Here is a 15,186-nt window from a genome sequence, read left to right on the forward strand (position 1 = left end):
TTCTCAAGGGTCCTGTTGCTTGGAGGGCTGTCATTGGTTCAGTAATGAGTCTGAATGGGACGAGGTTATGGGAGACACTTCATGCGCCGCTTCTGTCTTGCTCATTGCTGTGGGGGACTTGTCCCGTGGAGCCACAGAACGCAGGGCTTCGAGAGAAGCTGGAGAAGCCCTGGGCAGTGGGCAGGGGGCGGAGGGAGGGGAGGGTGGGGCAGGCCCTGAGCTGGGACAGGTGGGAAGGGCACAGTGGGTGAAGGGCTATTTTAAGGCTGGCATTGCAGCGTGCCCGCTCTCTCTCTCAGGAAAACAGGCAGTGACTACATGACTCACCACGCTCAGGGCAGATGGAGGCAGAGACCAAGGCTGGCGTGCCGGGGGGGTGGTGCATTGCGGGGAGAGGGGGGGTCCCGGCACTGCTTGTGGGGGAGGGGATCAGACCCTCTTCTGTACTGGGAGGGCCTATCCAGGGAGCAGAGACAACCAAGGGCCCAGCAGTGTAACTAGACCAAGTGTCAAATATGTGTTATGTGTGCATATATGTAACACAAATACATTATCGTGTTAAATATTGTATATTATGCATACATACAGAATCTAGAAAAATAGTACAGCTGAACCTATTTGGAGGGCAGCAATAGAGACACAGATATAGACAACAGACTTGTGAACACAGCAGGGGGAGCAGAGGGTGGGACAAATTGAGGGAGTAGCATTGAAACACACATTGTCCGTGTTAGTCGATCAGTCGTGTCCAACTCTTTGCCACCCCATGGACTGTAGCCCACCAGGCTCCTCCGTCCATGGGGTATCCCAGGCAAGAATACTGGAGGGGGTTGCCATTCCCTTCTCCAGGGGATCTTCCTGACCCAGGGATCAAACCAGAACCCAGGTCTCCCACATTGCAGGCAGATTCTTTACCACCAGCTGAGCCACCAGGGAAGCCTATTAGCATATGTAAAACAGATAGCCAGTGAGCGCAACCCAGGCTCTGTGACAACCCAAGAGGGGCGGGATGGGGTGGGAGTGTGAGGGAGGCTCAGGCGGGAGGAGACATGTGTATCTACGGCTGATTCACGTTGCTCTATGGCGGAAACCAACACAACATTGGAAAGCAATTACCCTCCAATTTAAAAAATACGTGTGTGTTATATGAGATATTCCTTCTTATATGCACTATCTGATGGGGGTCAGAGCAGGGACAGACCCCTTCCCAGGAGAACCAAACAGGTAAAATGCCAGGTTGATGGGACAGAGGAACCTTTCTCTGCTTCTAAGAGGTGATATTAGATCTGAGCTTGGACGACGGGCAGAATTTACCAAGGGCAACACAAGGTGGCCAGGCAAGCTGAGGCCGAATCAGAAAGACGGGGAGGGTCTAGACTGCGGGGGATTTGAGGAGGATGGTGGGGGAGCAGTCACAGGGCGGGATGGTAACAGACGGCAGAGGGTGCCGGCCCCCGGCACCGAGCCTGCAGGGAGGCCCTGAAGGCTTGGCCCTTGAGCAGAGTGGTTGCGCCCCTCGAGGAGACTTCCCCGGCAGGGACACAGGCTTGCCCCTCCATCACCCAGGTCTGAACTCAGGGACAGGGGAGAGAGGCAGGGCCCGGGGCTCCCCTAAAGACGCAGCTCACTCCTGTCACCTGTGCCTCGTAAGCGTCCTCCTCTGCAACATCCGCGTGGTGCTCTTGACCTTCGTGAAGGTGCCCCTGCTTGGGGCCTGCTGTGTGCTGCACCGTGGCTGAGCAGGACTCTGGGGCAGCCCAGGGGGCAATGAGCTGGGCTGAGCGGGAGAACCGCAGCGTGCCCACCACCAACACCCGCCTGCCCGCCCGCCTGCCAAGCGGATGGAGAAGAAGCTCCTGACTTCTTATCAGAGAAGGAGTGGTGATTTCAGTCCCAAAGGAGATGAGCATTCCTGCTGCGGTGAAGATCCCTTTCATCCTGGCCTCAGAAACCTGACGGGGCCTCTCTGCCTCCTGCAGCCTCTACCGCAGGATCAAAGAGAGGAGGGGAGATGGTGTTCCCCTTACACACGGGGTTCTCGGAGGCCCCTGTGATCTCACCTGGAGCAGGGGGTGTCCTTTCAATGCCTCCGTCCCTGTGACTCTAGAGGGGGGCAGCTCTTCTGAAGATAATTGACTAAGACCTTGTTCAGGCCTCCTGCCCAACAATGGGTTTCAAAATTCTAGAGCCATCGGTTTACATAAAACTGGAATTAAACTAAAAGGCTTTGGGACTTCCCTGGTGGTGCAGTAGTTGGGAATCCGCCTGCCAATGCAGGGGGACACCAGTTCGATCCCTGGCCGGGGAAGATCCCACATGCCTCGGGGCAGCTAGGCCCGTGTGTGCGCCGCAACTCCTGAGCTCCAGAGCCAGAGCCCACAGCAAGACAAGCCACTGCAAGGAGAAGCCCGTGCGCTGCGGCGGAGAGCAGCCCCCTTGCTCGCCACGACTAGAGAAAGCCCGCACCCAGCAACAGAGACCGCATGAGGCCAAAAAAATTAAAAAAACTATTTTTTAAGAAGCTTTAACGAGTGTCTAGATGGGCAAAGACCCCCCACCATGGGCCGGTGTACAGGGGTCCACCAAGCCCACTTTCTGTCGCATCCATACCTCCTAGAGGAAGAGTGGCCTGAACACAGATAATTGAAGATGGGGTTGGTCCAGAGACCAGCTCATGTGTTTGTGAGCTGTACACTTCTGCTGTACATTTCCTACTAAAATCTATGGATTTCCTGTGCTCCTTTGAGATTTCGTTGAGACACTATTTTCATTTTTTATGTATGAGAGGATGACCCATATATTCTAGAGGGTGTGAAGTGACCCTAAATCAAACACCAGAGTTAGAACATATCTGGCAGCTGTGACTTGGCAGCAAGTAGAGGGAAGAGACCTAGAAGATACCTTTTTATCCCCTCACGGAGGTCGTGATTAGACTCCCTACATGTAGATGCAAACTGTAACTGATGGTTCTGCTAGTGGTATAGTCGCTCAGTCATGTCTGACTCTTTGCAACCCCATGGACTGTAGCCTGTGATGCTCCTCTGTCCATGGGATTTCCCAGGTGAGGATACTGGAGTGGGCTGCCATTTCCTCCCCCAGGGGACCTCTAGGAGGATGATAATGGGGAAAGCATTGGGAAATATTGCTCCAGGCTATGATCGGGCGGTCCCAGTGCACCCAGGCTCCAGTCTGTGATTGGGGCGATCCCAGTGCACCCAGACACAGGAGGGGAAGGAAGCCCGGACCCTTAATAGGAGGAGCGTCAAGGAACTTCGAAGTCATGCTTTAAAGCTGCCACACACAAGTCTTGATCCAGCACCTTCACATCACATAGAAGAACAAGGAGATGTGAAGGGCGAGGGCCCTGGGTGCCCAGTCGCAGAGCCAGGTAGCAGAGTCGAGTTTGCCCCTGGACCAGCATGCCTTTGGCTCACCCACCGTCCCCACAGATCCATCTGCGCTCTTGAGAAGGTCAGTTCCCAAGCCTGCTGAGGGTACCATATGGCCCCAGGCATAAATACCACGCAGGCACACGGTGTTCTGAAATTCTCTGCTTTGCTCAGAAGTCACAGACTGTACCCATAACCTGCATGGGTTTACAGACGTGTTTCTTTTTGATCATAGCATTTTATTAATGGAATCTGTTGCCTGTATGTGAACATGAGGGATTTCACTTCCAGCTTCTCTCTTTATTTGCCATGCCATGCAGCCTGTGGGATCTTAATTCCATGACCAGGGATCGAACCCACACTCCCTGCTTTGGAAGCATGGAGTCTCAAACACTGGACCCCAGGGAAGTCCCCCAGCTTCTCTGCTGAAAGCAGTGGACCCACAATGCCACATCCTCTACATGGCATCAGAGTGTTTTAAACCTTCCCAGAGCTCCCCTGGGCCTCCAGGACACCACTAAAACTTGAAGATTGGAAAGGAAGCATAAAAGTGTCCCTTTTTTCAGATGACATAATTGTCTATGTAGAAAATCCCACAGAATCTACCAAAAACAAACAAACTGCTCAACCAATAAATGAGTTCAACCAGATCGCAGGATATAAAATCAATACACACACAAGAGAATCATATTTCTAGATACTAACAACAAGTTGGTAGAACATAAAACTCTATTCCTAACTGCTTCCCCCCAAATAAGAAATACCTGGGTAAAAATCTAGTGGAACCTGCATAGCATTTGTGTGCTAAAAGTTGCAAAATGCTGATGACAGAGGTCAAAGAATATTTAAATAAATTGAGAGATACACTTCATTTGTGGATGGAAGACTCAACATAGTAAAAATGTCAATTTTCCCAATATTGATCTATGCAATTGCTTGTTTACTGTCTTGTGTGCATGCGTGCCCAGTCAGTCCAGTCGTGTCCAGACTCTTTGCAACCCCATGGACTGTAGCTCACCAGGCTCCCCTGTCCATGGGAACTCTCCAGGGCAGTGGGTTGCCATGCCCTCCTTCAGGGGATCTTCACTGACCCGGGGATCTAACCCAAGTATCTTACTGTCTCCTGCACTGGCAAGGAGGTTCGTTATCACTAGCGCCTCCTGGAAAGCCCCCAGTCCCTCCTAACTGCAGGGGCTTCAAACTCTTGGCCCTGAACTCTTCCCTTGACGATTCCCCCTCTCCCTGGGCTCCAGTTTACTGCCCCACACATCTTCCCTCCAGCATCAACGCTCTAACTCACATCTCTAGCTTCCTACTGTTCCTCTATGCCTGGTAATCCCAGTCTCATGGAGAAAACCAAGCTCTGTTTCACCCTAGCCTGCTCCTGATTTCCCTATTTCTCTCAATGATGCCTACCTTTCTGGTCTTCCAAGCTTGACATCTCTGTACTCCCAGACCCTTCCTTTCAGACTATCCTACTCATCAGCTGGGTAAGCCTTCCTAGAACACATCCATGACTCCAGGTTGATCTGCTCAAATTCATCCAAGTGTCTCCAGTCAAAGCCTGAGTAGAAGTTGGATTCTAAACCCCTTCAACACACCCCCACCCTGGTCTTCCTAGGTCTTCCTAGGTTTTGCAGTTAAAACTGCACTACCACAACTTCATCCCACTGGAATACGAAACACACGGCCACCATGGGAAACTGCATGTGAACCTCACACTCTGCTGATTGGTCTTCTTGGACTGACTATGGCAATGAGTATTTTCTGGCTCCCTGTTTTCACTTCTGCTGTTGCTGCTCTGAATATGTTCCTTCCCCCGGCTCCCCAACCCCACCTTACCACCCCACTCGACTGAAAGTGTATACCTCCTTTAACATTAGTCTCACATATCACCTCCTCTCCCTGATCCAGCCGGTGTGACACAATATTTTCCCCTCTGACGTCATGAAGCATCTCACCTGTGACTGCCCAGTGGCCCTGGCCAGCCCTGCCTGCACTCTGCTAACTTGTGAGTTTATCTTCCTTAGAAAGTGCATCGCAAGCTCTCCTCTTGTCCATTATTATGCTTTCTATACCACCCTGTGTATATTTTACGGTCATGATTAGTATGTGCCTCTTTAGAACGAGGTTTTCCTTCAGCCGAGTCTGGGGCCAGCCCCAGCTCTCCTTGAGATGCCATGAATGTCCGCACCCTTATGGGAGACACATCAGAGCTTAGGTTCAGAGGGCAGCAGCCCTGCCGGAGAACTCAGTGCTCAGAGGAGCTCTCAGAGGAAAAGGGTCACTACAGGTGCAGAAAGGTGAGTGGAAAGGTTGACAGACTGTGCAACTCTTGCCCGCCAACTTCAGGGAGGGAGTGATGGATATGCATCCAGGAACCAGCCGAGCACTCCCCTGGGCTACGGGCGCCTATGGTTATGGTGGCATTGCACGATCCCAGCGTGGGGAAGCATCTCCTTTCCTCTGTGTCCCGTACGCTGTGCTTGGAGCTATGTCTGCCTCTTCTGCAAAGACGGTTAATTGTTGATAGACGGTCTCAACCAGACTTCTCCTAAACTGGATAAACCTGGACTCTCCATCGACTCTGTGCACGGGAGACCCTCCAAGTGAGGGAATTACCGGAGTGATATTAGAGGTATCCACTGCCTCCTTCTACCATCACTGCTCCAAACAGCCACAGAATTGTAACTCGAAGCTGTTCAGCCATGGCTGAGCCAGACAGAGATGCACTCAGCCAAGTCAGACACCGGTCACAAGGACACAAGAAGGCTCGAAGCCAAAGAGGCATTGGAAAACAGGAAGAAACCCTGAGCTCACAGGACAGCAGGCAGCTGCATGAGCAAACTCTGTCAGGACTAAACTCCCTTGGGATTGTCCCAGAGGCGTGGATGGAGTCCTGTTAGTCCAGGACTGAAGCTGGGAGGGGTGTATCCTCAGGCAGCCTCCTGTCTGCAGGCGGGAAGTGGTCATTTCCCTGGCAATGCTGAACCAAGAAGCTTTTGTGCCAAGGAGAAGAGTAAAATGTCAGGCCTCTGAGCATGCAACTTCCAGAGAATTCTTGCCCTTGGGACATGGGTGTGAGACCCAGGAATCAGGAGATATGGGGAGAAGAAAAGAGAACCCCCAAGCAAGGGCAGGGGTGATGGAGCCCTCCCTCACCTGAGGACTCAGAACGAGTGTCTTCTAAGATCCGGGACCCTCCCTGGACCAGTGCCCCCAGAAGACCTGAATCCTTCCAGAATCTAGCAACTGCTGGCCCCCTGCCCTGGAGCCCAGAATCTGAAGGTCTCTCTTGTCCAGTCTGAAGAGCTGTATTCCTGGAAAGGGCGTTCCTAGGGACAGCACGCTGCACGGTGGACCTGCCTGGTCAAGCTGTCTGTCTCTTCCTCCAGGGCGCCTCTGAGGTCTGTTCACCCAGAGGACAGCCCCGACCATGCCCAGGAACAGGGGCAGCTTCAGGAAGACCAGGAGCAGGAAGTGGACATTGCTGAGCTGGGACCTGTGGGAGACGCGGTGTCCAGAAATGAGCTGCCACCTCTGGAGGAGGTCCCAGGACCCTTCCCGCCCCCCACACCCCCCACCCCCCGCCGCATCCTGACACTGAAGCCTAGATAAGGTGAAGTCGCTCAGTTTTCTCCAGCTCTTTGCAACCCCGTGAACTGTAGCCCACCAGGCTTCTCCATCCATGGGATTTTCTAGGCAGGAGTACTGGAGTGGGGTGCCATTTCCTTCTCCAGGGGATCATCCCGACCCAGGGATCAAACTCGGGTCTCCCGGATTGTAGGCAGACGCTTTACCATCTGAGCCACCAGGGAAGTTCCTAGATAGCTCAGGATCAAACCCAGAAGAGACCCAAGTCAGGGCAACCCCTCTCTGGGGTTCCTGTCTTCATTCCTGCCTCAAGAAGTGCCCTTGGGACTCTCCTTAAGGGGAGGGAATGGAACGGAGGGAGGAGAGGGACCAGGCAGCGCCTGCTTCCAGAAGCGTGCGTCCAAACCCAGCCTCTCCATCCCTTTCCTGCACACACAGTTTCCCCTGTTACCGGCTGACTTCTTACAACCAGTCCTCACCCACACTTTAGAGGCCTCGCCCCCCATTCCCTTCAGGGTCTGACAGCATCACAGCCCTTCTGGGTGTCTTTGGAAGGAGGAGACAGACCCAAATGTCAGCCTGGAACCAGCGCACCTCCCACAGATCCCCCAGGCAGCTCCTGGAAGCAGAATCTCTGGTAGAGCAAAGACCTTTAGATGAGAGCCTGGGCTAGGGGCCGCGGAATCAGGCCCCTGCATCCAGAGCCCCGTGAGAAGGGAGATGGGGAGGGAGGGATGAGAGGAGGGCCTTCAAGTCCACCTGAAACCAGCCTCCATCTATGTCCCTGCAGCTGCCCCTCGGGGGAGAGGTTCACAGAACGGGTGCTATCCTCCACTCTACATGCCTCTACATGCTATCCTCACTCGACATGAGAATATAAACATCAGAACCAGAGCTGGAGGGAAACGCAGCAGACGGTAAGGTACAAAGGTCATGGCATGCTGCCAGCCCCCACTCCAGGCCCCTAAGGCTGCTGCCCTCCTTCCCCATGGTCTCCAGGCCTGGGGCCCTTACCCTGGGCAGTGGTTCGACGTCTCCTTGGTGCTGAGGTTCTGTCCATCATTCACTGTCGGGAAGGTAGCCGGTACAGCCGGACAGGCGATGCTCCCTGGGGTGGTACTTGGCGCTGGAGATCAAAGCATGCCCCAGGCATCACTGTCTCCCCAGTCCCATACTAAGCACCCATGTGGCTCTGATGTCACACAGAATCATCCAGTGACCACTACTTTCTACTGAAGCGAGTCAGTGTGTTCAGGGGTCTCTGCCTCTCTGTAAGGGCAAGGGTGGTGCCGTGTGTGGGGTACCTCTGCCCCCCAGCCCACGCCAAAGCTGAAGGGTCAGCTGCCTTCCTCCCTGGCTGCACCCTAGGCTCCTCCCAACACCAGTGAGACAGAGGACAAGACAAGACCCAGGACACTGTTCATTAGCGCCCACCCTTGTCCGCAAGCCCACTCTTCTCCCATAAGCTCTGCGGCTGGACCAAGGGGAGCTCTTACCTGGGGAAACAGACACCTCAACCTGGACCGAGGGGTCCAAGGACAACACGTCCAGGATCCAGACGGTCTGAATTCGACACCAGTAGGATCCAGTGTCGTTTATGCTGAGGTTCTCCAAGGTCACTGTGAAGGTCAGGTTATCCGCGTGGTCTTTGATGGACACGCGGCCGTTCCTCTTTTCTTTCTCCTCTCCTCCAGTCTCTACAATCTTGCGACACCTTGTGCCGTACCTTCCTCGGCACCAGTATTTGTTATGCCCCTTGTACGCCTTCTCGTACTGACACCGGATACGCAGAGAGCTCCCCGCGGTGCCCGCCACAGAGCCGGGGCCCGTCAGCGACAGAGAGCCTGGAAAACACAAGCCAGATCCCAGGACCCCATCCCAAGAGGCCCCATCAGCAGCTCTTTGCTTGAAGCCCAAGGGGAAAGTTACCAGGGAGTCGTGGACCATTCCAGGCTCGGGGATGGGGACCTGGAGAGACACCTGGATTTAAGACCTAAGCCAGAGGGTCTGGAGACGGCGGGCAGCAGGACCAGTTCAGACCTCTGCCCGGTGACCCAGACAGGCTGCCTGACTGCACGGGTACCCTGTCCCTGGGAACACGGGGAGTCGGACCACAGCTGGAGGCGGGAGTAGAGAGGGCTGGCAGGCCTGCCCTGTTCTTTTTTATTGTTTGCTTGCTTTGCTTTAATTTAGACTTTTTATTTTCTACTGGGGTATAGCCGATTAACAACATCAGGATAGGTGAACAGGAACAGTTTGTTTCAGGTGAATGGGAAAGGGACTCAACTGCAAACACACCTGTCCATTCTCCCCCAAACTCCCCTCCCATCAGCCTGCCCCGTAACATTGAGCAGAGCTCCCTGTGCTACACAGTAGGTCCTCGTTGGTTTTCCATTTTAAATACAGCAGTGTGTACATGTCCACACCCAGCTCCCTAAGTATCCCGTCCTCCCATCAGGCCCTCCTGGCAACCATAAGTTTGTTCTCAAAGTCTGTGGGTCTTTTTCTATTTTGTAAGTTTATTTGCATCATTTCTTTTTACATTCCACGTATAAGGGATGTCATAGGATATCTCTCCTTCTCTGACTTGCTTCACTCAGTATGACGCTCTTTAGGTCCATCCATGTTCCCACAAAGGGCTTTATGCTGCTCTTTTTACTATCCTGCCCTGTCCTTAACCCTGCAGCCTCTGCCGGCATGAGGTTTGGTCGTGTAACCAACATACTTCCCTTTGGAGTAAGATTTTGCATCCTGGGTGTTTTGTAATTCAAGCTATTTCTTTAAGAGTACAACTTCCTGGGATTTCCCTGGTGGTCCGCTGGTTAAGAATCTGCCTTGCAATGCAGAGGACATGGATTTGATCCTCGGTCAGGGAACTAATATCCCAAATGCTGAAACGAAGAACCCACACACTGCAACCAGAGTGTTTGAGACACAACACGAGACCACACCTGGCACACCAAAGCCCTCGCGTGCCACAGCTGAGACCTGATGAAGCAAGCAGTCTTTTTTAAAGAGTATAACTTCTTGTTTACTCTACTCTCCACATGTTCTCAAGGGAGAAAAGATAAATCTCTGGCTGTCATCACAGACCCTCAGATTTAGAAGGTGGCTTATAAGATCTCAGCCCAATTTTCTACCTAACCCACAAATATGTCAAAAGCAAATGTTCATGAAATATGTTGACAAGTGATACCAAGTTACTGGTGTTTGAATGAGGAAGCCGGGTTGGATTGGGAAGGAGCTGGTAGATCTAAGTTAAAGGTAGCATCCCAGTTCTTGGGTTGGCCAGTGAGCTCACAGAGGTTTGCTAAATTATATATGATTAACATAAAAGAGGGCCTTCTATGGACCAACGATGAGAAGGCATCCAGCCAAGACCAACCCAATCTGGACACCAGAAGTTAACAGAAAAAAAGAAGATTCTACTCATTCCAAGAGAGTACTCTCCTCTGTCCTGCTAGAGTGTGTCTGAATGCAAGATTAGCAGGTCTTGCGTGGGACTATATAAACTCGTGTGTGCATTTTTTAAGGAGAGTGTTTGCTGGTTGCTTGAAGTTCACAGGAGCGAGAGGCGGAGAGCAATGAGTTCAGGGTGGAAACACTAGGTGGGCAGCAGAGCAATCTGCAGGACGCACCTTGAGCGGTTTTGTGAATATCACAGGTTTGCTTTGTTCTAGGTACCCCGTGGGCGTCGGAAAGAGCCCTGGGGAGGAGGCTCATTTGGATTTAATTTTCAGTTCTTTCACTTACTGGATATGTCACTAATCCCTTCACGGTCTTATCTGTAAAGTGGGAATGATATTAGCTGCCCTGCTCGCGTCAGTTACTCAGAGGGGAACGGTAGGAAGGTTCCTTAAAAAACTAAAAATAGAGCTACCATGTGACCCAGCCATCCCACTGCTGGGCATATGTCCAGAGAAAGCCATAATTCAAAAAGACACACACACCCTAGTGTTCACGACAGCAGTATTTACAACAGCCAAGACACGGAAGCAACCTAAATGTCCACCAACAGAGGAATGGGTAAAGATGCGGTACATATTATATACACACTGGAGTATCACTCATCCATAAAAAAGAATGAAATCATGCCATTGGCAGCAACATGGATGGGTCTAGAGTTTGTCATACTGAGTGAAGCCAGTCAGACAAAGACAAATACCGTATGATATTGCTTATATGTGAGATCTGAAAAATGGTCCAGAGATAGAGTCACAGATGTGGGTGACAGTGTTACGGTTATCAGGGGGAGAGTTGGGGAAAGGATAAACTGGGAGGTTGGGATCGAAATATACAGGCTACTGTATATAAAATAGATAGCTAATAAGAACCTATAGCACAGGGAACTCTACTCAATACTCTGGAAAAGAACCTAAAAAAGTATGGATACATGCATATGTGTTGCAGGCAGACTCTTTATTGCTGACCACCAGGGAAGCAGCCTGCAAAGCAAGAGACCCAGGCTCGATCCCTAGGTTGGGAAGATTCCTTGGGAAAGGGAATGGCCACCCACTCCAGTATTCTTGCCTAGAGAATTCCATGGGCAGAGAAGCCTGGTGGGCTACAGTCCATGGGGTGGCGAACAGTCAGACACGACTGAGCAACTTTTACTTATGTCCGTATGACTGATTCACTTTGCTGTACACGTGAATGCCGTACACAGCATTGTGAATCAACTGCGATCCAATACACTTTTTTGAAAAGTTGCTCAGAGGGCTAAATTGTACCGTAGGTTTGAAAGTGTCTGTAGGTTGTAATGTGCTTAATAAATATAAGTACTATTCTTGCTCATTCTATATTGGAATTCACTTCCTCCGTCTTCATTCTTTTTCTCTTTGTTCTGGAATCGCCCTTATCATCTTTCTTTATATCCCTTACAACCCTCGTGGATGCCCTCCATAAATTTAAAGTAATCACATTTTTCCATATTGTGTTTGTAACCCCAGATGGGTGCACAGGGTGGAGGAGGGAGCTGGGATGAAAAAGAAGAACTGAAACTTAAATCTTTACAAGTGACTTCAAAGTTCCGATCTGAGCCCACGTGAAACATCAGCTGCAAACGTTCTCAAGACGCAAAAATGAGGCCGTAGTTATGGAGAGTTCAGCCAGTTCCCCAGAAAGAGGTGGGAAGAGGTTTCCACCTTCAGTTTAACTGCACCCAGGCTGGGGCACTTAGACATTTTATTAGATTTAAGCAAGAAGATTAAACAAGCACTGATATGCTGGTAAACCAGTTCCCTAGGGGAGAAGCCTGATTTGTAGTGTTTGCCAGTTTCCAAGGTGTGAATACTCTAGCCCATGACTGGTTTCTTTTTCCTTTTTTATTTTTTTTTAAACTTTTTATTTTATTTTGGAGTACAGTTGATGAACAATGCTGCATTAGTTTTGGGCTGTACAACAAAGTGATTTAGTTATACACGTGGAATACATTCTACACACCTGCTGCTGCTGCTAAGTCACTCAGTCGTGTCCGACTCTGTGCGACCCCATAGGCGGCAGCCCACCAGGCTCCGCCGTCCCTGGGATTCTCCAGACAAGAACACTAGAATGGGTATATATATATATATTATTTTTCAAATTATTTTCCTAATTACATTGTTACATATTGAACAGATCATTGAACAGAGTTCCCTGTGCTGTACAATCGATCCTTTAAATCTCCCCCTTTTCCACCCACTTTTCCAGAAGAGTCTGTCATTACATTGAACAGGCTCTACATTTTGTGAGGGAGCCTATCGTAAAAATTACTCTAAAAGCATGAAGAAAATCCTCTAATTTTTATCCTAAACTTACAAATATCATATATTAATGCATATGTGTGGAATCTAGAAAAAATGGTACAGACGATCTTATTTGCAAAGCGGAGCCACAGATATAGGGAACTAAGACACGGAGAGCAAGGGTGGAAAGTGGGGAGGATGGCAGGAACTGGGAGGTTGAGACGGTCATGTACACATTACTGTGTATGGAGTAGACGTGAGAACCTGCTGTGGAGCGCAGGGGACTCTAGGCAGTGCTCCACGGAGACCTAAACGGGAAGGAACTCCAGAAAAGAGGGGATGTATGTACACATACGGCTGATTCGCTTGACTGTACTGTAGATGCGAACGCATCACTGTAAATCAGCTATACTCCAATAAAAACTGACATTAAAAATGTGCTCTCCTGCACTGTGAATGTCTCTTTAAAGATTTTCTCTTCTGAAAGTTCAACCTTTGAGGAACAATTTGATCATGTTCTTCCAGGAGGGATTTAACGTGGAAGCAGAGGTTGCGCTTCTAGACTCTTGGTTCATCCCTCCTGACAAATCTTTCGTACCCCATTCAACTGAGCCCTGGCCAAACAGCGCGGCTGCTCCTTCCTGAGCTTTCTACAGCCTCCAGTATCTCCACGCTTTTGCATCAGCTACTCCGATTTTCTACTCAGCTGACTCATTCATCCTTCCAGACTAACTCCCAGTCATGCTTCAGGGAGACCTGTATCCTTCCAGGAGCAGAACTGGGGGCCCTGTGTGCATGCTCATCACCACATGAGCGAACCTCTTCTATAGCAAGCTCCACGCATGTCTGACTCTTTGCGACCCCGTTGACTGTAGCCCTCCAGGCTCCTCGGTCCAGGGAATTCTCCAGGCAAGAACACTGGAGTGGGGGGCTCCCCTGGCGGTCCAGTGGTTAAGAATCCGCCTGCTAAGACAGGGGACATGGATTCAGTCCTGGGCAGGGGAGATCCTCCATGCTGCAGAGCAGGTTCTGAGGCTGCACGCCTCGAGCCTGTGCTCTGCAACAAGAGAAGCGCCCGCAATGAGAAGCCGTGCACCACAGAGTGGCCCCTGCTCGCCGCAACCAGAGAAAGTGACGGAGACCCAGGGCAGCCATCAATAAATTCTTTTTTTTTTAATTAAAAAGGATACTGGAGTAGGTTGCCATTCCCTTCTCCAGCGGATCTTCGTAACCCAGGGATCGAATCTGCATCTCCTGCATTCCAGGCAGATTCATTACTGTCTGAGCTACCAGGGAAGCCCTAGTTTCAGGCAGTAGCGTAGTAACTTGACCCCTTCATCCAATTACGAGTCCCTGAGTGCAGAAATTGCTCTGAATTACCACATCCAGAACAGTCCTGGTACACAGTTGGTGCTCAATAAGTGCGTGTAGGCACAGAGTGGGGCTCAACAAGTGTGTGTAGGACCATAAGATGAATGTCTGAATGTATAAAAGGCAGATGAACTAATTTCTGCTTCCCTTCCATTTCTGCTGATGCTCTGCCTCTGGCTTGAACCCAGGACAGACCTTCTACCCTTCTACGGTCCTGCCCCCTGCAATACCAAGTTCCCAAAGGCCCCGGCCCCACTCACCTGGGAGGTAGAGAAGGAGAAGAGCTGAGGGCAGCCACATGGTCCTATCTCCCTGGCAGGTGGCCCCAGAGGATCCAGGTCCCAGCTGAAGTCTAGGTGTCGACAACAGAGCCTGGGCCACCCACCTTCCACTTGTTCAACTTTCCTTTGCGTTACTTGCTCATCTACTTCCTTTATAATTTCTTAGCTACTTCCTAATTTGAAGCCTTACTTAGAAAAAGGGGAAGGGTGGGAAGAGACACTTCAGAGAATAGACAAATCAGCAAGAGAAATCTAGCAACTCTTTTGTCCGTTTAGTGACAATATGAGGTTTGGGTCACACCTTGGCCTTCATGATCTCAATCCCTAGATATAACAACAGAGGAGACCCTTTGTCCCTTGCCTTTCTCTCTCTTCCCTCCTCTCTGGCTGCCTACTTTTGTTGCTACTGTTGTTTTTGTTTTGTTTCTAGACACACCACATCATGTGTAGGATCTGAGTTCCCCAACCAGGGATCGATCCTGAGGCCCCCGCACCGGGAGGATGGAGCCTTAGCCAGTGGACCATCAGGGAAGTCCCTTCCTGTGTCATTTCTTCGACACTGATAACAGCCGGAGAGAGGCTATGGTCCTCACGTTATTTAATCCACCAAGAGGATTAAACAAACCTCCAGTCCCTTCGCTCTTGCTTTTATGTTGCTTTCTTCTGCTTTCTTTTTTTATTCCTCAATATGATCCTGGAGTTGTTTATAAAGTAAAGGAAATTCGAGTAAGCAAAATCAAGTGCTGATGGTTTAAAATATATATAAAATATGACTAATGTGGTCACATTTCACTAAAATCCAATGAGAAAGGGCACCCAGTATGGGAG

The 15,186-nt window shown here is 50.6% G+C and overlaps 1 protein-coding gene across 1 annotated transcript; it reads right to left on the reverse strand.

The window, feature by feature from the left end:
* Window positions 1-3,627: 3,627 nt before the first annotated feature.
* CD300E (CD300e molecule) lies at window positions 3,628-14,472 on the reverse strand. The gene is made up of 4 exons (XM_065909616.1): window positions 14,338-14,472; window positions 8,480-8,827; window positions 7,998-8,109; window positions 3,628-6,891 (listed from the first exon to the last, which is right to left on the reverse strand). The coding sequence occupies exons 1-4, from the start codon at window positions 14,375-14,377 to the stop codon at window positions 6,576-6,578; spliced, it is 816 nt and encodes a 271-aa protein (XP_065765688.1). The 5' UTR covers window positions 14,378-14,472; the 3' UTR covers window positions 3,628-6,575.
* Between the last annotated feature and the right edge of the window lie 714 nt (window positions 14,473-15,186).

The sequence above is a fragment of the Muntiacus reevesi genome, chromosome 18, assembly GCF_963930625.1.
Source record: "Muntiacus reevesi chromosome 18, mMunRee1.1, whole genome shotgun sequence".
Taxonomy (NCBI): domain Eukaryota; kingdom Metazoa; phylum Chordata; class Mammalia; order Artiodactyla; family Cervidae; genus Muntiacus; species Muntiacus reevesi.

Coding starts and splice junctions, on each gene's coding strand:
- CD300E (XM_065909616.1), bottom strand. CDS start 14,377: ATGTGGCTGCCCTCAGCTCTTCTCCTTCTCTACCTCCCAG. Junction 8,110..8,479: donor TGAGGTGTCTGTTTCCCCAG/GTAAGAGCTCCC, acceptor TTTGATCTCCAG/CGCCAAGTACCACCCCAGGG. Junction 6,892..7,997: donor ACGTCGAACCACTGCCCAGG/GTAAGGGCCCCA, acceptor CGTCTCCCACAG/GTCCCAGCTCAGCAATGTCC.